Source organism: Amphibalanus amphitrite, unplaced genomic scaffold (assembly GCF_019059575.1).
Source record: "Amphibalanus amphitrite isolate SeventyFive unplaced genomic scaffold, NRLGWU_Aamphi_draft 000486F_arrow, whole genome shotgun sequence".
Taxonomy (NCBI): domain Eukaryota; kingdom Metazoa; phylum Arthropoda; class Thecostraca; order Balanomorpha; family Balanidae; genus Amphibalanus; species Amphibalanus amphitrite.
In genome coordinates this window covers 219,207-243,593 of record NW_024881980.1, presented here as the reverse complement: position 1 = coordinate 243,593, position 24,387 = coordinate 219,207, and the positions used below count along the sequence as shown (strand labels likewise).

Here is a 24,387-nt window from a genome sequence, read left to right as displayed (position 1 = left end):
AGGCGCCGAAGGCGCCCTGGATGCAGCGCCTTCCACGATCATTCTGTGCGCCGATGGCGCCTTTTCAGTGTCCAGCACTCTAGTCGCCCTCGACGGTAAGCCATTGCGACGTCATCATGCGGTACTGGCGCCCAGATTTACAATTTTATATCTCTTTGTGGGTGAAGATGCACCCACAATCCTGAAATGCCGGATATCCACTCCCAATCACCTGACCATCTAACGCCCTCGGCTCACATTCAGCGCCCTTCTGTCTGCTCGGCGCGCTTCTGATCTGTCGGCACCCTTCTCGCCCTTCAGCGCTCTCCTGGCCTGTCGGCACCCTCTTCACATTCGACGCCCTCCGGGCAGACCAGTTAGCGCCCTCATGGACATTATCACACAGCATCCTCCTGATCTGTCTCGCCCTCCACACTTGTCAGCGCCCTCCTGACCTGGCAGCGCCTATCGTATTATAGCGCCCTCTTCACCGTACAGTGCCCTCCTGACCTGTCGCAGTCCTCACTGTATAGCGGCCTCCTAACCATACAAAGCCCTCCAGACCGGCTCCTGCTACGTTCAGCGCCCTCCTGACAAGTCGGTGTCCTTTTCACCGTAGACGGCCCTTCTGACCTGTCGGCGCCCTCCTGACCGTACATTGCCTTCCTCACCTTGTCCGCGCCCTCCTCTTTATACAGTGTCCTCCTGACCTGTCAGCGCCCTCTTCACTCGTATAGTGCCCTTCTCATCGTACAGCATCCTCCTCACCATGGGCGCCCTCCTGACCTGTCGGCGCTCTCCCCACCATACAGCGCCCTGCTGCCTTGTCGGCGCCCTCTTCACGGACAGCGTTCTCCAGATCTGTCGCAGCTCTTATCACCGTGCAGTGCCATCCTGACCTGTCAGCGCCCTCGCCTCACGCCTGTCGGCGACATCTTCGCGTTCAGCGCCCTCCTGACCAGCCTGCGCCTTTTGCAACGCATAGCGCCCTCATCACCATGCATCGCCCTCCCGACCAGTCAGCGTCGCCGTTCATCGTACATCGCCCTCCTGACCTGTCGGCGCCCTCCTCACAACACACCGCCCTTCTGAGCGGTAAGCGTTCTCCTCACCATGCAGACAATGCAACACTTTACAATTAGGAAAGCGTTAAGTAGCCTTTGCTTAACCCTCGCCGGCACAGGCCATTTTGCGTCATTCGACGGCAGGGGGGCTGGTACGACCCCCCCCCCCTCGCGCCTCTGACAGCTTCGTAACATGTTACGAAGGCACCAAAACTACTTCGTAAATGTTCAAATGGTTACTAAATTCGAAATCAGCTCCAAAAACTAGCCTAGAAACATATAAAACTTGAAAAAGTGAACCGAGGTCACCAAAGGTCAATGACCTGACCTGACCTTGGTGACCTTGACATCCACCCTAATGCATAAGAGCAACATCAAATCACATGTTTGAACATTTGAAACCACGAAAAGCTTGCAAACGCGCGGCTAATGCGAGCCGACATACGCCGAATCGCGATTCCGGCCAAACATGGTCTCGGAAAGTAGGTCACAGGTCAAAGGTCATTTGGGTCAGGGTCATGAAATTTTCAGGGTAGGTGTACAATTGATCAATGCGAAGGTACTGAAAGTTTCGTCACGATCAGCCGCTTTTTACGCGAGTTATTCGCGAAAAACCTTAGGGGGATTGCATCAACTCAACTCCCTGTGCCGGCGAGGGTTAAAGTGATTTTAGGCGCAAAGTAGTCATGAAGCAATTTCCGGAAAGTAAAAGGATCACAACGTTTCCAGCGTTTCCGGAACGTTTCCGGAAAGGAACTTGTTTACAACCGTGACCCTCAAAATCGTATTCAGGGCCAAACTTGCGGGGAAGGCCAGCTGACAAGTGTACGCCCCGGTGACGTCACGGGTAATGTTAAACAGTCGGGCGCCCGGCACATAGGAAAGCTCGGGATGACAGCCCCCTGCAACCGGCGCCGTGTAAGCCGGGAACGCATTAAGTGAAGGATTCACAGGTGCGCAACTTTATTGCGAACAATAAAAACCTACCGCAAACGATTAAAAAAAAAGTTTTAGGGCAATCGGAAATACAAATGTATTGACTTATAGAAATAAAATTGTCATTCACCTTCCAAATAACCCAACAATTTATTTGCCGTAAAAAGTGTCTGGAAATGGAAAGTTGCAAACATGATTCAGCAAGTAGGGAAACGCAGCAGCTACCTGGCGAATAATCTCAGGCTGGTTCAAGGCCCTATATAGAAGGTATGCTCATTAGGCCGAAGCAGCGATTTCCGTGACGTCACTGGTACGAAGGGTCGGACGGCTGTAATGCAATCCTATGGAAAATGACCCAACTTTAGGGCTCTCCCACATAGCTGCCAACCTCGACACTAAGGTAAAAGTTATATCACATAAAAGCTCAAATCAAGACGAACAAGAAACCTATCTGACGTTTTTACGTATTACTAACGGCTTAGACTCTATTCAAGTATATTCAGAGCTCTGCATTACCTCACTTTTTCTGCCGTCAATGCCACTGTGATGCCACTACAAATGTCTAGTCGGCGCACGTGCGCTTGTCGAGCGGGGACCACCAGTCGGGCGATTCACAGCTGCCGCCCAATCAGAACGCCGCAATGCCGTGACGTCATTGGTCGCACACGACACGTTACGGAGATAGGGATGAGACAGCCCTGAGGCTGGTTTAGTGACGAGTGCATTGCTACGACTTGTTCCGCACCCTTCACAGATTACTATGACAAAACTACCCCTAGTATTTTGATCATCCTGAGGCTGGCTTTCACCTAATAATTTGATGAGGGTCTTCCTCGTTTCGGATTGAGGCGAAAACAGACGTCAAACAACCTTGATAGTTAATTCAGCACTTCAAAACAAAGGTACACCTAGGCACAGACTTCTCTATACATGGACTGTGCACTGATCTGGCCGAATAAGGGGCCCAAAATTGTGGCAATACGTTTGAAGCATTTGCCAGGGAGCATGGCCATTTTTCTTTGAATTATTCATTTTAACGTTCTGGAACCTTCGCTTAAATGGAAAACAAAACATTTTCCGCTATGTTTTCCCGCCAGAATTGCCAATCTTGAGTCAAAATTCCAGGCTGTGGACTTAAATATCAAGCGAAGATCAGAGGCATGCAAGTGTTTCTGTGCATTTTGAGTTGTGTGTTCAATGGTAGGTACTGTCATAAAACAGAAAGTTATACTCCCAGCTACAAGTGGACTACTTTTCACCATCGATCAGGTTCAACAAAGACAGTTTTGGTTCCCACACGTATGTATTCGTAACGATTCCCAACGGCCAGCATGGGCACAAACACCGATTTGGTCCACTATCCCAGCCCTTGGGCCGATTCTCCTGGGACGTCTTGGGCCGGCTCGTCAGAAGAGGCAGCAACAGCATGCTCTGTGATCTCTGTGACGGCTCGCTGGTCGTTTTCCAGGCGTTGATGAGAGACAGGGTGCATGCTACATGTTCTTGAACAGGCATGAACTCAGCTCGCGCCCGTTAGTTTGCGGATCTTGTCCGAGTCCACACCGCGCCCACTGGTGCGCGTCGGCGGCCCCTTTCGCTTCTTGCTATGCACTTGGCTGTTCACATCCTTCACGTGGTTAGACACGAACACGTTAAACAGCGCTCCGGCCATGGTGGCGAGGATATTGCTGGTAAACTTGTGCCCCCTTCCACAAGCCACTTCCTTCAGTTCTTCGTCATCGCCGAGCATGTTCTGAACCACAGATCTGAACACATTCTTGGGACTTGAACTGCCAAAGAGGATGGTGCGAGTCTCTGACTGTGAATTCACCAGAAGTCTGTAGAGCTGGCAGACCTCCATGACGACTCGCAGGCACAGTTCACTCGGTTGCAGGAGCTTTCCACGGTTGAGGAGGTCGGTGAAGCTAGCAGCCACCAGCTTTTCTTCAGCATTCTCTGCCACCACGGTTACCAGTTGCGCCCTTAGCCCGTCAGAGAGTAGCGCGCGACACTCATCACATCTGTGAATCTTCTTGACTGAGTGGGTACTTTCTTACTGTTTTTTTTTTTTACCGTTCTTTCGAACGCCGCCTACCGCTTGTCTCTACGACGCCCCCCCCCCCCGGCCCGCTGATGGGGCACCGGCCCGGCGCGGGTTAACGTCTGACATGATCACATTAATGACGTAACAGATCAAAGGTCATTTGAGGTAGAGTTCCCAAATTTTCACAGGTGTCAAAATGTAAAGACCATCCTCAACACCTAAGATGTCCTTAATACCTTACTAATGCCCATATTGCTTTGATGAGGTATAAACATATCAACTTACTTGTCGCGGGGTGGGAGCACTGTTGGAACTGCGGTTGGCTTGAGGCGCCGTCGCTGACGGTCGGTTCTTCTTGTCGTGGCAGTGACACAAAAGTCATCACTGGAAAAGTGGAGCTCACAAACCCCACCACTTTTAGGGTATGATTCTTTTACACCTCGTCTGATTGCTTCCAGCCACTTCTTTCGCAATGCACATTCGCGTGGAAAGCTAAATACCGATACCTTTCCCTTTCTCTTGTCACTTCCTCTCCGATGCCGTGTGATTCTATATCCAGAATAACAATTACGTACCGTACACTTCCGTGTCATCAAAAACCCTTTCAAAGGAAAATAGAAAAGATGGAAAATAGACAACTAAAATCATAGGCTAAATATCCTAAATGTGGCGAAGCCTTGCTTAATTTTAGGGCCTTGGCTTGATTGTGGCAGGATTTCCAGAAAATAAAGAATTTGCGTGCAACTCATTGGTGCTTATTTGCGGGAGATACCTCCGATATTCTCAGATATCATTTACCACTACTATTTTCATGAAAACTGTTATTGTTTTTAACGATTTTTTTTTGTTTATATCAAAATCAAAATATTTTTTTTACTTACTAGACAGATAAAACTTCAAACAATATCCATGTTAAATTTTGCCAGGTTTGCAGGGTTCTTAATAAGTTAAAACTAGGTTCACTTTTGGGCCCCTTATGCTACTTTGGCCAGATCAGTGCACAGTCCATGTATAGAGAAGTCTGTGACCTAGGGTATCATTACAATACCGGATCATAACGATCTGGATGGTTCTCAGCCTGTAAGCTAACTAAGCGGTAACTAGTCAAGTGGTAGGTACCGGAAGCATTGACAACCTGGTGACTGTTTCGAGACCCTTGTTTTGACACATAGCTCGTCAATATTTTTTACCATGGCCCATCCCAACTCGGGTAGTGGGGCTGCCCACCAGCCTAGTGAATTCCCTGTCCCACCCTTCCCCGGAACTATAGTCTGTTCCATATCAAGCTTGCAGTCGGAGTTTCTTTGGCAGATCGCTCCTCCGCTCAAGAATTTGCGTCTTAAAATGTAAGAGCTGTATATACAGAAATCACGCACTGCTTTCAGCAGGGCACTTCGGCTGCAAGCTTGAAACGGAACAGAGTATAACGTTTTACATCCATTTAGCTTGGGTTGTTTTGCCGCAATTACAATACTGATGCAGCGTGATTGATTGAGCGCGGGATGTCGAACAAGCGTCCGAATCTAAATCGATATAGGTATACAATCGACCAGTTCAACCAAATTAGGCACTGACGAGTGACGACTCACAAGTTGTCGGGAGGGGGAAAGGTCGTTTACCCCCCCCCCCCCCACACACACACTTTTTCTCGACGAGCGCCCAGTTTTGCAGTCATCAGAAAATTGAAAGTAGATTACCACCACGTCAAAAAATCAGCCTAAGACTTACTGGCAAATTGAGCTTGAGGCATCACTTTATTTCCACACTCGCCTCCAAGAAAATCTAAGTGCAGCGGCATGATATTAACCCCTCACCCGGGCGACGATCACGTGACCTATAGTGGCGGTCGCGGGGGGGGGGGGGGGGGCGGCAGTGGAGGGCGCTCACCCCTGCGTTGCTCCTGGCCCAGTGCCAAGGCCAGTTTTTGTCCCCGCGCTTGGTCGATTAATGGGTCATGCCATGAGGCGAACCCTGCGCGGAGAGAGCGGATATTTCGCTCCGATGGGGAACGGATGCTACCCGGAGTCGGTAGGGTGTTGGAAGGTCGGCTTGTGCCAAATGGGGTGCAAGCGGTTGGCAGCTTGTGGAGTGTATTTTACCGGTGGAGAGAGAGAGAGAGAGAGAGAGAGAGAGGGGGGGGGGAGGGAGCGATAGTGATAAATAGGACATGCTTATGAGCCAGATTTACGGTAACTTTAGACATTGATTTCAAGTAATTTGCACTTACCTATAGCTCCATGCGCTTTAGATGTGTCGTGCATGCTGCTCTTAAATGTGAAATAACGTTTTAAGTTAGATTTACCCTGAACTTACCATGTTTTGCATATTCAAGTAGGACTCGCTTTTCAAAGCGTTCTATGTAAAACACTCGATCGAATTCATGACAGCCACCTTGTGGAATAATGCCTTTAATCAACAATGATTGTGGTTATGAGCTATGACTTTACTTTGGCGATGTTGAGTGCCCAACGAAAATGAAAAAAAGAGCATTCACTTCTCATCTTCGTCACAAAATAGCTAGGAACTTCAAAATGAAAATAAAAATTGGTTCCTCTGATCTTTTCCAAGAAAGCAACTCAGGTCAGATTGCCTGTAACTAGCGAAACCTTTTCAACCCAGTATCCCTGACTATATATTCAATATAAAAACATTATCCATCCAGGTCACATATCCAGTTTGGTCCAGACCTGTCACTTCACGGCTACATCGGTCGTTCAGTAGAGTTCTGCACGGCTGCAATTTTCCACAGCCTAGCCGCCCCGCAGCCGTGGCTCCACAGCCACAGCCGCCCACAGCCGTGGCAAACTGTGGGCAGCCAGCCGTCAGCCGGCCGTGGCTACTTTCAATGAAATGCAACCAAATAGTATATAATATTAAGTTGTTTTTAGTTGAAACATATAGCCAAAAGCACATTGCAATGGGCTATAGATTCTCAAGCTCATGAAGCATCATAGGTTAAGTGGTTGTATATCTGGCTTTAGGCCGAAGGCCTGAAGCCTGATGTGCAACGCATGCCTACACAAGCCCTTGCAAGGGGTTAAGAAAGATGGGTAGGTAGGTACCTACATCAACAGAAAACATAAACAACGAACCAGAATAGAAGCACTAGCAGTGTAGAAATCTAATGCCAAATCCTGAAGCATGGTTGTGGGACAGAACAGACCCTGATGCTTTTCATTATCAATGTTAGGTTAGGTATGGAAAATGAAACTGAAGTTGATGGACTGTCAAACAGTGATTGTCTAGTCAAAACTCTTGCTTCTTTCTTACCTTGCATATTTTCTGGGGTGTGATATGCCAGGCTTGAAGCAGCCTTCTGAGCAAGTCTAAAACTAATTTGATATGCAAGGCATCAAAACACTAGTGAGCACCCAACAAAGAAAAACATTCATCTATTTTGATTTTTCCAAATAATGATCTTCGCTCAAATCCCCAAGGACGTGCGAGCCACAATTGCCAGTCTTTCAATCAAAAATTTTACTTGAGTTTTTAATGACGTCAATAGCAAAGAAGTGGCAATAAATTGTTTTTGTCACTATAAACAGCCATGAAAATAATAATTATTAAATAATAATGCTATTTAGTTAAAAAATTGCTCTCAAACAAAGATTAGGTATCAAATTTTAACATTTTCAGAAGAAGACGTCAGTTTATTAGTAAAGTCAACAGCTCGCGTAAGAAATATTGTGTTCAGGGTTTTCACCGTCATGTGAATTACGTGTTCAGGGTTTTCACCATCATGTGAATTAACCGTAAGTAAGGTTCATGGTCACTTATAATCTAATTCCATTGGCTCCGTTGATCAGCATTTTCTGTTAGCGGTCACTCACACACCAGTTAGAACATAAAGCGCCAGTTTTATATTATGTAATTGGACTTGCCGAAAATCCAGAAATACTTCTAAGAGTTATTTTAGATAATATTTTATGAAGCCTTTACCTAGGCGTGATTTCTTTTTCTATTACCTGAAAGAATTATTGAACGCTCGTCTTCAATAGCTGTAAGGTGTTTTCCTAATGACCAGGTGAGATTGATTTGAGAGGGATGTCACAATGCAGCATGTTGCATTTTCTGAAACTGTCAAGCTCTTGATGATGAAGGAACAATTGGTACCTATAATTAGTATTCTGTACCAGAGTGCAAACTCCCCTACAGCAAATGGTAAAACCATTACAGGTTTTCAAAGGCTTCACCACTTTCAATGTTGCTGGGCATCCTTTGCATGATTTTTACAGGCTAGACTGCTTATTAGAATGTAAGATTAAGGATTTAAAATTTTATATTTGAGTACTTAAGATTGAGCTGTAAATCTCACAGCCGTGGCCACAGCCGTAGCCGTGTTCTTGGAGATATTTGCAGCCGCCCCGGCCCACAGCCGTGGGGCTGCAGCCAGCCGCGGCTGCAGCCGGCCGGTGCAGACCTCTATCGTTCAGTATGACCGATGCATCACATAGTTTCGACAGCAGTACCACCCCTAGGGAGGGGGCAGACGTTAGGGAGGGGTCGGGGCACTGCGAGGGGAGGGGGAGCAGGGAGGAGAACAACACGGGGAGGGACAGGGAGAGGGCGGGGAGGCGTCGCGGCGCAGAGTCAGGGTCGATGGCGTCGCTCCTGTTGCTCTGCAGTCGCTGCCGTCGCGCGGAGACGTTACCGACGGCGTCGGCGGAGCGGCAGTCGACGGAGAGAGAGGAGAGAGAGGAGGGAGAGAGGGAGCGGCGGAGGTCGGGTGGCTGCGCGGTCGGCGGCTGTCGGCGGCGGCGGCTGCCCTATTGATTGCCGGTGCGCTGCGTGCGCAGCCGACGGTCGGTTAGCCCCCGAGAGGCGGCAGGGATACCGGGCGAGCGCGCACTCGACGCGGAGCGCCGCGCCGGCCCGCGCCGGGTACAGCCGCTGCCGCGCCGGAGCTGCCGGGACCCACTGGAGTCCTACCGGGGCTCTGTCTAGTCCCATAATATAGTGATTAATCCTGCGCCAACAGAGGACAGAGCACCGATTTTGAAGGTGAGCCAAATGTAGAACATAAGTAATTTGACATTCCGATTTGTGTTTATGGCAACTGCATGTCGCCTCACATTGCAGTTAAATGCAGTTAAGATTCATATTGCATAACATTCACGGAGCTCATTCCCTAAAATCACATTTGTTGGAAATTTATTTAGATGCATCGCATCATTCCCGTTTCCCTTGCGCGATTGGTTCTCATTATCGATATATTTTCTTTTGATACATGATAAATATGCGAGTTTGAACAAATATCAGGGGCTCCGCCACGGTTTTGATATTGGGGGGGTCCGACCCAAACACAAAACCTCGCTGGCGGATCCAGGGTGGGTACTGGGTATTTTGGGCGAATTCACCCTCCCCCTCCTCCCTGCAGCTCCCGAAGATGATGAAAAATTGCCGCTTTTTCTAGAGCTCAAAGAAAACTTTATAACTTTATCCGGAGAATTCTGCTTAAAACCGAAAAACCAAGTTTCAATTTGCACAAGGAATCGAAAATCGAGAAGCGGAGCCCATTGACACCGACATGACGGCCTCTCAAATCAACGTTCTTGAGGAATGGAGGCCGCTGTTGCGCGCTCCAAGGGCGGTGTAAGCCATCAGACAGCGCATTAGACTCTCAGTGACTGGCATGGGCTTGGGAATTCAGGGACCTTCATAGGCGCTCAGATATCTATGTAGGCTCTTAGGCCAGTGCCGGGTCCTCCAAGGCCGTAGTTAAAGGAAAGCGCAGGGCTTTAGGAGTCGTTGAAGGGATTTGAAAGCCCTGCCCTCATACATATAGCAGTATGGAGTTCTTAGAGACTGACATTCAGTGTCTGTGATCAGAGAGTGACCTATCTTGACCTGAAGATGGATATCAAAATGCTGCACTTGAATCAAAGGTCAGGCTATGCAGGGGATCCTGTAAGAGTTGTGATTTGTAGATGTATCTCTACCGACCTGCATTCAGAGTCCTGTGCAGATTATTGCAGATTACCTCAGAACGGTGTGAGGCTGCTTTCGACCTGCACGGTGCTCGAAAGACCGGCTTAACCCCTTCCTTCAACACTATCGGTTGACCTTACATGGAAAAAAGGATGCTCAGATCGATTTGAAGCTCATTTAGGGCGGGTATGGTGTCTAGGAGGTGTCCTGCAAGCTGGACCTCTCTCACGACATTATAGCCGAATTCTGGCATGCTTAGCTAATCCTATAGCAATCTTAAACGCATTCATTTTAATAACAAAATGGTAGAATAATGGCACTCCCGTACATATAGGTCGGCGAGAGTTGAGCACTTCGTGTGTCACAACATTTTAAGGGATCCCTACATTTCTAGATCTTAAATTCCTTAGCTTTGCGACTGTCAACACATTCTAAGTTATTCAACACATTCTGTGAATGCTTTAGTCATTCTTATGCGAAAACAAGCTTATACTTATTCGGAATATTGGGGGGTACTGTACCCCCAGGTAAATTATTGAGGGGGTCCGGACCCCCGCGTACCCCCCTGTGGCGGAGCCCCTGACAAATATTTCCTTGAACGTTTCACCACACGGATAAAGCCAAACGAGATGAAGATAAAATGCAGAAAAGCATCGTATTTAATGAATCGGGATCTCCGACTCTTCTAACTACCACAGCCGTTTCACATAAGGACTACGGAACGTGTGTACATACGTAGAAAGTTACTTTTTCCGTTCATTTACTGAACATGCGCATCCACGTTTCCCTCCCCACCTTTGACATTGGCATACTACCCTGTATACTGTATGGGGGGTATAATTCGCGCGAATGCCTCCATACACATGCAGAACACTGCTGGCGGCAATGCCTTTGATGCTCGGCTGTGCGCGGTCGTTAGTGAATGTTTATGGACCATGATCAGTGGCTTCCGACCGGCTATTTTGGTGATGCGTTAGGTCTTTGACAAGCTTCTTTGAGTAAGATCAAGGTCATACCCATAGCGCTAACAAAAGACGATCTTATTTCCATGAAGAAAGTCCATTCGATTATAACCAATCATAGGCGGCGGAACGATTTGAGATAAGGGGGGGCACCAGCTCAAGGAGCCAAACCTAGGGTACCCCCAAATCCTGTTTTCTCATCGGATTTAGGCCACTTATTTTTCGTCAAAGCCCTGCCACGATGATTTTTTTATTTTTTCTTTATTTTTTTTTTTACTAAACGAAAATGGCAGCTTACCCCCGTATGTGTGGTTAACTTTAAGCTGATCCTCAAGTACCTATGTGTTTGTCTCTTCCTTATTGTCGTTTGATAAATTCCATTTAGCCTACATGTATCGAATTCCCAAGAAGCCATCGCAGTACTAATCAGTGGCGAATCCCAGGGGGGAGGTCACATGGGTCGACTCATGACTTAAGGCCTGGGGTCACCACATGCCTGCCAGGAGCACCACAGGCCTGACAGCCGACAGGGGCACCACAGGCCCGCCAGGGGTACCACAGGCCTAGCAGGGGCACCACAGGACTGTCAGGAGCACCATCCGCCTAGCAAAAGCACTACAGGTCTTCCAGGGGCACCACAGACCTGCCAGGGGCACCAGAGGCCTGCTAGGGGCACTATCGGCTTCGCAGGGGAACCACCGGCCTCGCAAGGGCACCATGGGCCTGTCAAGGGCACCACAAGCCTGTCGTTGGCACTTTAAGATTGTCAGGGGCACCACAAACCACAGACTCGCCAGGGGCACCACAGACCTGCCAAGGCCCAGGGACACCACAGGCCTAGCAAGGACACCACAGGCCTGTCAGGGGCACCACGGGCCTGTCAGGGCCCATGGGCACCTAAGTCATGTCAGGGCCCACCGTAGGCTTGTCAGGGGGCAGGGTAGGTAGGTACCACAGTCTTTCCAGGGGCACCAGCGGCCTAGCAGGGGCACCAGTCATCACATGACTAACCAAAAGCAAAGAAAAAAAAAACAAAAATAGGGCACCACCAAAATTAAGTGGCCGAAATCCGTTGAGGTTTTAATTTTGGGTATAGGTAGGGGCACCACTTCGATTCTTGACCCTCCCCTTGGAGTCTTCCCGAATCCGCCCCTGGTACTAATACATCAAATTTAAGGGGGGGCACCTTGCTATTGGTGCCCCCCTTGCAGAATTCAAGGGGGGGGCACGGTGCCCCGGTGCCCCCCCCCCGTTCCGCCGCCTATGTAACCAATGGCACCAGTCGGAGTAAAGGTAGCCTACGATCGATTTGGCGTCTCCTGACACTTCGTGCAATTTCGATAAGCCCTGCAAAATCATGCAGGGGAAGGGAAGGAGACCAGTTTTCCTCCCCGGTTCCACTGCCAGTGAACCCGATTCGTTGCGTGTTAATAACAACGGATCAAATGAGAAGACATATTTCTTATCATGGTCCAGGCGTTCCGTTTCCTTATAACCAAGCTTAGTTAAAAAAAGCAGGTTATAATTTTTCAAATGCTGATATTGTGCAATTACGATACTGTACACAACGCGTACATGCAATGTCAGTCAGCTCAATATGGAATCCCGACAGGTGAAATGATATGGTGTATATCAGGTTCGTTGTTATTGGCTTCCTTAGGGTAACACGTGCTTCTTGTTGTTCCGGCATACATTTAGAAATGGTAGGTAGCTGTTTTATTTGATTATCTCTTATTTTATTTGCATAAACCAATACGCCGTAATTGAATTCCTGAGCCAAAAAACACTTCTATTTTTGTCAAATAAGATTGTTATGAAAACATCAGCTTTGACAGCCACAGAAGGAAACGGAGGCATTAATTACTCGAATTGGCCACCCGCGTCCAAAGCCAACAGACGAATCCAGATTGCCCGCGCGCCGCTGATACCATTGTCCATGACAACGCTCCCTGAAGCGCAGCTACCGTAGCTCGGACCGCCGCTATTGGTGCCCAAAGCACCACTATTCGTATCAGAGCCGCCAATACTCGCCCCTCGAGCGCCACTCATCGTGTCTGGGGCGCCACTGCTCGTGCCCGACGCGGCGTGTTTGTGTCCGCAGAACAGCGCAAGCAAATCTCAGCTGTGATGACGCTGGCCGGGAGCCAGCCGCCCCGCGCCAGTTCTGCCTAAATGCCGGCCGACCCGCCCACCTGATCTCCGGGTTCGCGGCGTGCAGAGCATGACCTGACCTTTGACCTCAGTCCCACCGCGGTCATCGATACAAACCCCGGGTCGGCCGATCGGGAGGCGTGCCAGGTTCTCCTGAAATCTTTCATCAGCCTACGTTCAGAGTGTATAGGGGAAGGCCGAGAGTCTGGCTGTCCTGCCAACGAGTCTTTATCAAGTGATCAAATGACGTAATAGGTGCAGTGACCTTCTTGTCCGGTCTCGTATCGACTATGCAGTCTTGTCTTGTGCTCGAAAATGTTGGACATAGAATGTTGAATATAGGACTATTAGGAATATCAGCTTAAAAAAAACCAAACAAAACCGATAACGACTTTTTAACGGTCTGAATCAGTAGTAAGCTACGAATTGTTATCCGACACAATAGCTCCAACCAAATTTGACATGCATGACATCCATTGCCCCAGGGCTCAGGCATTGCCCCCAAAACAAAAAGTGATCAGAAGTCTATGGCTCCGTTCTAGCGGCTACTTCTTCCAAAATTGTCAATTTAGAAATAAAGCATCGGCCAGGCGAAAACAGGAGAGTATAAGGCTGAAATATGTCCATGGTAAGATAATAATGCTACCACAGTTAGGGCGAAACAAAATAAACAAAATATTAAAAAAGAAATGCTCTAGTTTTCCTAACACAAATACAGCATTGCATACCTGTAAATAAGCATATTCTTTTATGAAAACAACAGAGACAGCTGTGCAAAGACGGCGTTAGCATGCCGACCTTCAGTCTGACCCCTATTGGCCACCTGTGAGCATGGTTCGACAGATGTCCACAGCTGAGTCCCCGCACATACAGGTGTTTCACATCAGATGAATCACATCGGCCTCATCTATATCTGTAGTGCGACCTACAGCTATACCTACACTGACAAGCGATTCGAGTGGTCAAAATACAATGAATCATGCGTTTCTTATTTACTTTAAAATGTGTCATTGTCTTTAACCCGCGCCCGGCTGGGGGTCCTGGATTTCCACGCCCTGCTGGGGGGGGGGGGGTGTTTGAACACCCCCCCCTTGTAACTCGGCTCCTGGGCCACGTAGCGATACGTGGAAGGCGGCGTTCGAAAGAGCGTCAAAAAAAAATGACGAAATCACTTCGGTCAATTTTTTGGTCAGGTCAAAGGTCAGGTCACCAGAGGTCATTGAAGGCAAAATTTCGCCGATTTCCAGGTCGAATGTCAAAAATTTCCAAGAAGCCAACGCATAACTCGAGAACTAATAGAGCTACAGCGCCGCGGAAAAGCACATTCGATAGCCCTATTAACCCGCGCCCGGCTGGGGGTCCTGGATTTCCACGCCCTGCTGGGGGGGGGGGTGTTTGAACACCCCCCTTCTAACTCGGCTCCTGGGCCACGTAGCGATACGCGGAAGGCGGCGTTCGAAAGAGCGTCAAAAATAATGACGAAATCACTTCGGTCAATTTTTTGGTCAGGTCAAAGGTCAGGTCACCAGAGGTCATTGAAGGCAAAATTTCGCCGATTTCCAGGTCGAATGTCGAAAATTTCCAAGAAGCCAACGCATAACTCGGGAACCAATAGAGCTACAGCGCCGCGGAAAAGCGCATTCGATAGCCCTACTAACGCCCTTTCTGAGTAATTCTCTCAGATTTGACCTAACGTCAACGGTTTTGCCTGCAGGGGGCAAAAACTGCAAAAATAGCCGATTTTTTCTGAAACAGTTTTTCTGCAATAACTTTTGACCCAAGCCTTGTACGAGCTTACTTTTACCGGCATTGTGTTCCTCTCGTCAAGACGCATCGAATGAACTATAAGTTGACCTTGAAAGGTCAACTTGAAAATTTGACCACAGGTCAAGGTCATGACCTGACCGGAAAGGGTCATGTTGCATATCAGTCGATCCGTATCGTCGAGCTGAACACATCTAAGGCGTTTTCATCGCTCTAGCATGCCTCTATCAAAAGTTAATTGCGAAAAACTGTTAGATACCATTCGTGACCTAAGATGACCTCAGGGCATAAACAAGGGTCACGGACACCATTTTCATGTTCAGTTTGTCTAAACCACTTGTAATTCGGTGTTTGGGAGTGTTTATAATGTCTTTTGTCCAAAAGAGGCGCATTTCAATTTTCTCCCATTGACTTATAATGGGGAGGTCGCAAAATTGACCTGACCTTAGGTCATCGATATCAAAATTCTGAGATATACATTTTGTACATGCTATAGCTCTTAGCAATCGCTGAAGGTTTCAAAGCGATCGGTCACTCGGTGTAGCTATGACAGACATTGAAACTTTTTATGAGGTGAGGTCACTTCAAGTGACCTGGTGACCTGATCTTGAATGACCTTGGTCTGAAATTTTCACAACATGTGTAGAATTGATGTATTCCGCGCCGCTGTTTTTGAGATATTCGCGAAAAACCACAAGGGGGGGTGTTCAAACACCCCCCAGCAGGGCGCGGGTTAATTTGTCATTTCCTTGTTTTGAATGTTTTTTTTACGGATACCTTTATATGTGGGCACCTGACGTACCCACGCTCATAATGACTACGAAGCACAGTGAAATTATTTCAACTGAAAGAAATAAGCATTTTGCCTGTATCGATGCCTATATCTTGCCGGATATAACGATTTTTGTTGCCTCGTTCATCGCATCACGAAATGGCCATCGAGCGTTAGGCTGACGTAAACACGGCCTCCGTCTGTTTTGGAAATAATCAAAGAAAACTCTGCCCTGGGCTTGAAGCCAAGCATACTGAGTGCGTGCTAACTTGTTGAGCTCAGAATTGATGAGTAGGTACCTGGGGGCACGCTCATTCCGGTTTCAGCCGGATCTTGGTGTATTGACCTGACCTAGCGCTGGGGGGAGGGTGGGGGGGGGGGGGGGGCACAGCTGGACGAAAGACTGGAACTTTTCAGCTGCCAGTCGGTCGAGCACGGCTAATCGTTTAGGATTCAGCATGCGTGATAAGGTCAAGGTCTAGGGATTCTGCCTGCTTCGTACTATGTAGTCAATCAAGGCTGTTAAGAATACTTCTACCCCGAATCTAACAAATATTTAACCAATGCGCGAGATGTGGAGTACCCACTGGGTTCTGAGATGAGGAGATGAAATTCCAAGCGCGTTATTTTTGTGGATGGCAAATCTGAAATATGGACTGGTCACAGATGATGAGGTTAGGTAGGGGAAAGTGGGGTAAGACGGGCGGGGTAGGAAAGACGGGCACCGGCCCTCTAGCCCAAACCGTTGGCGCTAGCAACCTCTTGTTGTGGTTGGTAATCGGCCGTGTGGTTCTTTGCTGTGAGGTGAAGGCAGAGGTACGCATCTTAAATAGTTTTTGAAAAATTGTGGAAAAGCTAAAAACGTGCCTTGCACTCTAAGCAGAACTATCGTGTTTCGTAGTGTTTTCTGACCTCGCTGTTTCATATTTTGTTTTGGAAATTTGATGAGAGTTTCGTCTTAGGGTGTCATCCAAATGTGTATGCTGGCGAATGAATCCTTTAATTTGGTGCCCGGAGGCGGTGTGATATCCTTATTGGCAGCCGAATGGGGTAAGACGGGCAACAATGATGAAAGGAATGCAAACCATCTGATATTGTTATTTTAAGCTAACTTACGCTGTTCTACATCATTTGCAACGCATTTCCATCGAAATTATTTAAATAGACAGCTTTGAATTTGTTTAATTTTTTCATTACATCGATCAATACCATTACGCCTATAAGTAGCCGTGCGATGCTACGAACCTTACAATATTGACTGTAAGATCAAAAGCCAGATGTGTAAGATGTATTAGCATAATTATTCGGCAGTAAATATGTAAAGAAGTTCAAACTAACGTTGTGCCCGTCTTGCCCCAACATCAGTGCCCGTCTTACCCTCCCCGGTGGGGTAAGACGGGTTTTTGCAGGGTCTTGCTAAAAACACTCTCAATTGAAAAGTATTGGATTTAGACCTTAGGTGTCAAAGGGGCACTGAAAGAAAAATGCCTGAAGATGGTTGTGCTAAATTGGTGAAGCAATCGAAGAAAAGACTTCAGAGGTACAGACCCGCAAAACTAACATGCCCGTCATACCCCACTTTCCCCTACAGACAGTAAACATCTTGCCCAGGCCATACCTTTCTTGTATTGTATTGCGTGCGTTCATTCTCAGTCATTTACCTTGCCGGCGAAAGCACAACGATGTCTCATCAACCAAACATTTGGTTATTGTGTGACTTCGTTAAAAAAATGTTTTTTCAGTCTTCTTAGTGCTTGTGCAAGGAGCATTTGTACTTTAAAATACTTTGTGAATGACCTCTCCTTGAAATTGTATGTAGGATATATTTTACAAAAAGTCAAATACAGAAATGATAAATTTTCGATCACGGATCTTTGTCAAATCACATTCAAAATTCAAAATGAATTTTGAATGTGAATGTGATTTGACAAAGATCCGTGATAGAAAATTTATCATTTCTGTATTTGACTTTTTGTAAAATAGATCCTACATACAATTTCAAGGAGAGGTCATTCACAAAGTATTTTAAAGAAAAGTTTTTGTTTAGTTTCGAGGCTCCGATTATTAGACGCTTTATTCAATGCTGTTTATTATAAAATAAAAAGAAATATTCCACTCATCACACCAATGCAGTAAGAGCATAATTGTACCGCTACATATGACCATGTTCTGAAGAAAGAGAGAGAGAGAGAGAGAGAGAGAGAGAGAGAGAGAGAGAGAGAGAGAGAGAGAGAGAGAGAGAGAGAGAGAGAGAGAGAGACCAAGAAATGCAGCACTGACTATGAAGCCGTTGCATCCATGCAATTAATCAACTAAAATGCGCATGTGTATCTTGAGAGAATACCGATGAATGTAAACCGCTCCAGCCTCTTCGTATAGGTTTAGGTAGCCACTAGCCAGCACCTACTGTTGGACTGATACGCCTCTGTACACTCGCGTGCACTTTCAGAGGGAGTTTGAAGATGAGAAAATCTCAAGGCTTGGTTGAATTGAGGTCGTTATGGGACTGCTTTGGCAGATGAATTCCAAGTTTCTATGCCTTTCATCTAATTTTTAATTCTTAGAAAGGGCACACACATTGTATGTGCCGGAGCCCCAGTTGCATGCTAATGCAACAGCTTTGGACTTTTTTTGGCGTAGGTAGAACGTTACCTTAGTTGTGCCATGGATGATAAAGAGTTGTGCTGGCCCCGAAGTGTCAAATGGTACCGCCGAAGTTGCATCTCACACACAAAATGCGCAAAAAAAAAAACACACACAAACGCATTATTCTTGGCAAAGAACGCTTTGCGCCGTCCAGAGAAAGATCAAGGGGCACATTTAGCGGGTATATCGCATTAGCTATCCTGTCATAACTAATCTTTTGTTAAATACACGAAGCGCAGAATGCATGCAGAAATGATTACGGCTATGTAAATAGAATAATAAAGCATTTTCCTGTGATATCTTGGAGAATTAGAAAAGTGTCCGGATTTTTATCAAACGTTTATCGTGATCCTGTCAATTTTGCATGCCTTCAATCAGTCACATTGAAACACTCAGCATGTCAACCGCTGCATCCGCTCCAATCATCCATTGACGTAGAAAAGCGACTGCCCCATGCAATGTTTGCAGAACTGGCATAATACTCGAAGGAGTATGAAAACGAAAGCCTCGGCCGAAAGTTGGCGACTCTCCTGATGACGCTGGGGAGAAATAAGGCCGCCGAATCTGAACCAAATCTCGATAGCCCATCGGTAAATGGAACCAGCTGCGTTCTAATTTTAAACAAAAGAGTTGTGCGGTAAAAAGAGACGTTAACAAATGCAAAGGTTTAAGAGAAGCTAACGAAATTCATGTTAGGTATGTATGGCAAAGGTATTCTGAACACAGACAAATGATAATTGCAGTTCAAGGAACCCTCCTTTTCATCTATGGCTCAAAAATATACAAGGTAGTCAGTGAACTTTGCAAGGTAAGCCTCGGACCACACCGCATAACAAGGGCCGGGTTCGTAGAGCCTTACACGTTAGATGACGCCCGAGTGGGGCCACATTAACGGCAAATGGCGATTTTGACGTGGACGAGATCAGTTGAAGGACATAACGACAGACGGTCAGACCCAACGGCCATAGCCACCAATGGGCAATCGCAACGGATGGGTCGTTAAATGGCCGCAGAACAGCCCAAACCGTCAATAGCCGACTGATCCGGGATTCCAAAACGGGCGGACACTGAGTGTTGGCCTGCTATAGTGCTATAGGAATAGCCGTGGACGAGAAAGAATTTATGGCAGATGACAGAGCCAATAGGAACGTATTGAGAGAGATCTGATGGCAATCGAAATTCGAAACAGCCGTAGCGAGGGGTAACCGAACAAAAGTACATAGATACATATCACGGATTTGCGGTCGCTAGGGTTTACGAAATACAATCCTGTAACGTCTTTACTGCAACACTACGATGCAACACCACAGCATTATCAATGTTCCCCGAGTTTCGTGCCACAAGACTGCCTGCGCCGCCCGCGACGACCCTAGCCTGTAAATACAATAAATGAAACGTAACTGGGTCTTCCTATATCACCAATCAATTTTCTTATTCTGGATTACAAACACCCATTCTCATGGACAGAAGGCTCATTTTCATGCGTTCCTGTGACCTCTATGACCTATCACCTATAGATGAGACAGTTCATGGAATTTGGGCCTGAGTTATTTAGTTAATGACAGTATCAGGCCAATGCGTGACCAGCATTGCTAATCAGTGGCCAGTTGGTGCACTTGTTGGAAGCTCTAGAGCGTGATATCCTGCTTCGGCTAGATCCGGCAGTGTGGTGCACTTTGCGACGGCGCCATATTAGCGCCTCGCTGTGACAATCCGCCTAAATCCAAATGCGGCAATTCAGCTTTGGTCCGCTGAAAATGGCGGTAGTTTCCCGCAACTCAGTTACTGAAGTGCTGACGACACGCCAGAGTCCCAACAAAAACGCAATTTCCTCTGACTAAGGTCAAGTGGTCACAGTTCTTGGAACGGTCGCGGCTGTCGAGAGGTTAATGGTCCGCAGTCTGTACCGGCCTGGTCTGGTTCGGTCTGATGACGAGTGGTCTGTGCGCCTAGGGTCGGAGTTATTGGGTTCATATTTGTCATGGGCGGAGTGATGTGTGAGTGAAGTGGTCCATTTTCATGATAGTTGAGCTTTACTGCAGAACATTACCTATTTGTTAAATGATGTCTACAAATGCTCATGGAAAGGTACTATGTAGCGAAGACTAACCTTGAATTCTCACAACTATTTGTCTTTACAGGGTACCCAACGGTATTCCACATAACACTCCACAATGACGAAGAAATTCGACTTCAACTGGCGGATACCTGTACCGGACGCCCTGACCCAGGGCTGTGTGCTCGACAGGTGGACAGAGGTAGGTTTGGACAGCCATGGGCAGAGACAATTGCACATCAGAGTTGTAGCCTACAGAGGAAAAGAGGGTACCTTCATTTGTGCACCATTTCATCCTCATCTACCATTAAAAAATAAAAATATATATCTAACTGTGCTTCTCGGTCCTCGTCCGAGTCTTGCTCGTGGCTATCTTTTTTTTACAAGGCTCGGTGCTGTGAGGGCTAATGCATATTCTCTGTAACAGTACTCGTGTCCAGCTAATCATTGCAATTAGCGAAGGTAGAGCCATTACTACAAGGCTCGCTTATGCAGACAGGGTACTCACCTCGGTTTATTCATTGATGTAATTCAAGACAATGGTCGTAATCGCTCTACAAGCGGTGGTGAGCGCTGATCTCAATGAACTATGGAGATGATTATTGCTCAAACGAGTGCTCTATGTGCTGTAATGGGGCAAATTTTGCCAGATACATTTACATTGTTACGGAGAACTCGTACATGATGCTTTCATTTCCGATCGAGTGACTTTTGAACACATACTTAGACGTGCAACATCCAAGTGTAATTATGTCGTGTCTTTTCAGTTTAGGTGATGGTGAAAAAGATAAGGACTCACAAGTCAAAGCGATGACATGGAGCATATCGTCTTGCATGCTTACACGTATTTTGTCAAATTTTCAGGAAAAAGACAACGTCGACTTCGAGCCACAATGCCTGTTTCGGGTGGATGAATACGGATTCTTCATGTACTGGAAGAGCGAGGGCAATGTAAGTTCATAGTCTGATGACACGCGGATACTATTTTAAAGGCTGAAACTGACTCTTTCCGTATTCAGGAAATCGCATGCGAGGGCCTATTCAAATACATTAAAGTCCTTCACGCAGCAATCGCATCCGGGAGGTGCGTGCGATTGATGCGAGCGTGCTTCCATGTATTTGAAAAGGCTCTCGCATGCCATTTCCTGACTGCGGAAAGAGTCTGTTTCAGGCTTTAGACATACTAGAGGTACAGGTTTACGCGATAACTGTATGTTTTGATATGTATGATTAACGGATGCATTAGTTTGGGTGTAGAAACTTGCTGGTATTATTTGTGAAGAACTGGGTAACTGCTTTTAATTGAACTGTAAAGTATGATGGTGATGCATGCGAGTTGTTCGAGCCCTTTGTAAGATTAGGATGTTACTTAATTCAACCCTACCCTACCCTACCCTACCCTACCCCTATCCCTACTCTACCCTAACCTACCCTACCCTACCATACCATACCCTACCCTACCCTACCCTACCCTACCCCTACCCCAACCCCTACCCCTACCCCTACCCTACCCTACCCTACCCTACCCTACCCCTACACTACACTACCCTACCCTACCCTACCCTACCCTACTCTACCCTACCCTACCCTACCCTACAATCCCCTACCCTACCCTACAATCCCCTACCCTACCCTACCCTACCCCACCCTACCCTACCCTACCGTACCCTACCCTACCCTACCCTACCCTTATACTACCCTACCCTACCCTACCCTACCCTACCCTACCCTACCCTACCCTACTCTACCCTACCCTACCCTACCCTACCCGACCCGACCCTACCCTACCCTACCCCTACACTACCCTACCCTACACTACCCTACCCCTACCCTACCCTACCCTACCCTATCCTACCCTACCCCTACCCTACCCTACCCTACCCTTAACTCTACACTACCCTACCCTACCCCTAACCTACCCTACCCTACCCTACCCTACTCTACCCCTACACTACCCTACCCTACCCTACCCTACTCTACCCTACCCTACCCTACCCTACAATCCCCTACCCTACCCTAACCTAACCTACCCTACCCTACCCCTACCCATACCCTACCCTAACCTACCCTACCCTACCCATACCCATACCCTACCCTACCCTACCCTACCCTACCCTACACTACCACCGACAGTCCAAGTTTCAGCTAAATCGGCCCAGAAACGGCTGAGATATTGCAAAAATAAATTAATTGTATTTACTGGCGAATCCTCTTGGCGAGCGGTGCCCGGCGTCGGTATTCATTGCCAAAGGTCAACGACCTCCCGGCTCTGATTTCGCTCAGTTCTGCAAGCGAAGAAACTGAGCCTAACAGCACGTGCGTTCTGCTCGGCGCCGGTCGCGGCCCTATCACGTGCACACCGCTGAACCCACACCGTCGAAAATTTAATACGACAAATGAGTGCACGCGTCCGACTTACGGCGAAAATTTCGCCCCCGTAGCCCTTACCGTTCCCGAGCAATAGTCTGTTGCCGATTCTAGTGTAAACCCTATGGCACACCACGTGAGCACGCGCCACGGGCGCACCCCCGGCCGCATCGTGCCCAAAATATAATACGACCTGTTGAATGACGTGACCCACGAGCCGTGAAAATTTCACCCTCCTGCGTCAATCGACGGCGCCGTAATAAGCCTTTTAGGGAGTAACCCCGACGGCGGCGGACTTTTTAGGATTTATAATATAGATAGACTAGAGGTACAGGTTTACGCGATAACTGTATGTTTTGATTTATGTTATGTTACGGGTGCATTAGTTTGGGTTATTGACTTGTATTTTTAGCTGTATTATTTGGGTAGATTTGGGTAGCTGTTATTAATTGAACTGTAAGGGATGGTCATAGTTGCGGGGTGTTCAAGTGTTTTGTATGTTGGGCCCTTTTTGAACACAACCCTAACCCTACCCTAACCCTACCATATCCTACCCTACCCCCTACCCTAACCTACCCTACCCCCTACCCTACCCTACCCTGCCCTACCCTGCCCTACCCTACCATACCCTACCCTACCCTACCCTACCCTACTACCCTACCCTACTACCCTATCCTACCCTACCCTACTACCCTATCCTACCCTACCCTACTACCCTACCCTACTCTACCCTACCCTAACCTACCCTACCCTACCCTGTCCTACTCTACCCTACCCTAACCTACCCTACCCCTACCCTACCCTACCCTACCCTACCCTACCCTACCTAACTCTACTCTACCCTGCCCTACCCTACCCTACCCTACCCTACTACCCTACCCTACCCTACCCTACTACCCTACCCTACCCTACTAACCTACCCTACCCTACCCTACCCTGTCCTACTCTACCCTACCCTAACCTACCCTACCCCTACCCTACCCCCTACCCTACCCTACCCCCTACCCTACCCTACCCTACCCTACTACCCTACCCTATTCTACCCTACCCTACTCTACCCTAACCTACCCTACCCTACCCTACCCCTACCCTAATCTACCCTACCCTAACCTACCCCTACCCTACCCCTACCCTACCCTACCCTACCCTATCCTACCCTACCTTACTTCCCTACCCTACCCTACCCTACCCTACCCTACCCTACCCTACCCTACCCTACTACCCTACCCTACCCTATACTACCCTACCCTACCCTACCCTACCCTACCCTACCCTACCCTACCCTACACTACACTACCACCGGCAGTCCAAGTTTCAGCTAAATCGGCCCAGAAACGGCTGAGATATTGCAAAAACAAATTAATTGTATTTACTGGCGAATCCTCTTGGCGAGCGGTGCCTTGTGTCGGCCTTCGTTGTCAAAGGTCAATGACCTGCCGGCTCTGATTATTTCCACTCAGTTTTTTAAGCGAACAACTGAGCCTAAAGCACGTGCCCTCTGCTCGGCGCCGGTCGCGACCCTAATGCTAACCCTATGGCGCACATGAGCACGCGCCACGGGCGCACCCCCGGCCGCATCGTGCCCAAAATTTAATACGACCTGTTCATTTACGTGACCCACGAGTCGTCAAAATTTCACCGTCCTGCGTCAATCGACGGCTTTGCAATTGCCGTTTTTGGGAGTAACCCCGACGGAGTGGGCGGCGGACTTTTTAGGA

At 47.8% G+C, this 24,387-nt stretch overlaps 1 protein-coding gene across 3 annotated transcripts in view; it reads left to right on the top strand.

Annotated features, from left to right (window-relative positions):
- The first annotated feature begins 8,862 nt into the window (after positions 1 to 8,862).
- Positions 8,863 to 24,387, top strand: part of LOC122392438 (1-phosphatidylinositol 4,5-bisphosphate phosphodiesterase-like) — a 43,788-nt gene continuing 28,263 nt past the window's right edge. For 2 of the 3 annotated variants that reach the window (XM_043387267.1, XM_043387268.1), the window contains exons 1-2: positions 20,388 to 20,504; positions 21,167 to 21,253. In XM_043387267.1, coding sequence (XP_043243202.1) covers positions 20,421 to 20,504; positions 21,167 to 21,253 — 171 coding nt within the window. In that variant the 5' untranslated portion in view covers positions 20,388 to 20,420. Of the gene's footprint in view, positions 9,025 to 20,387; positions 20,505 to 21,166; positions 21,254 to 24,387 lie in introns of those variants that run through there. The other variant, XM_043387265.1, reaches the window with a different exon arrangement.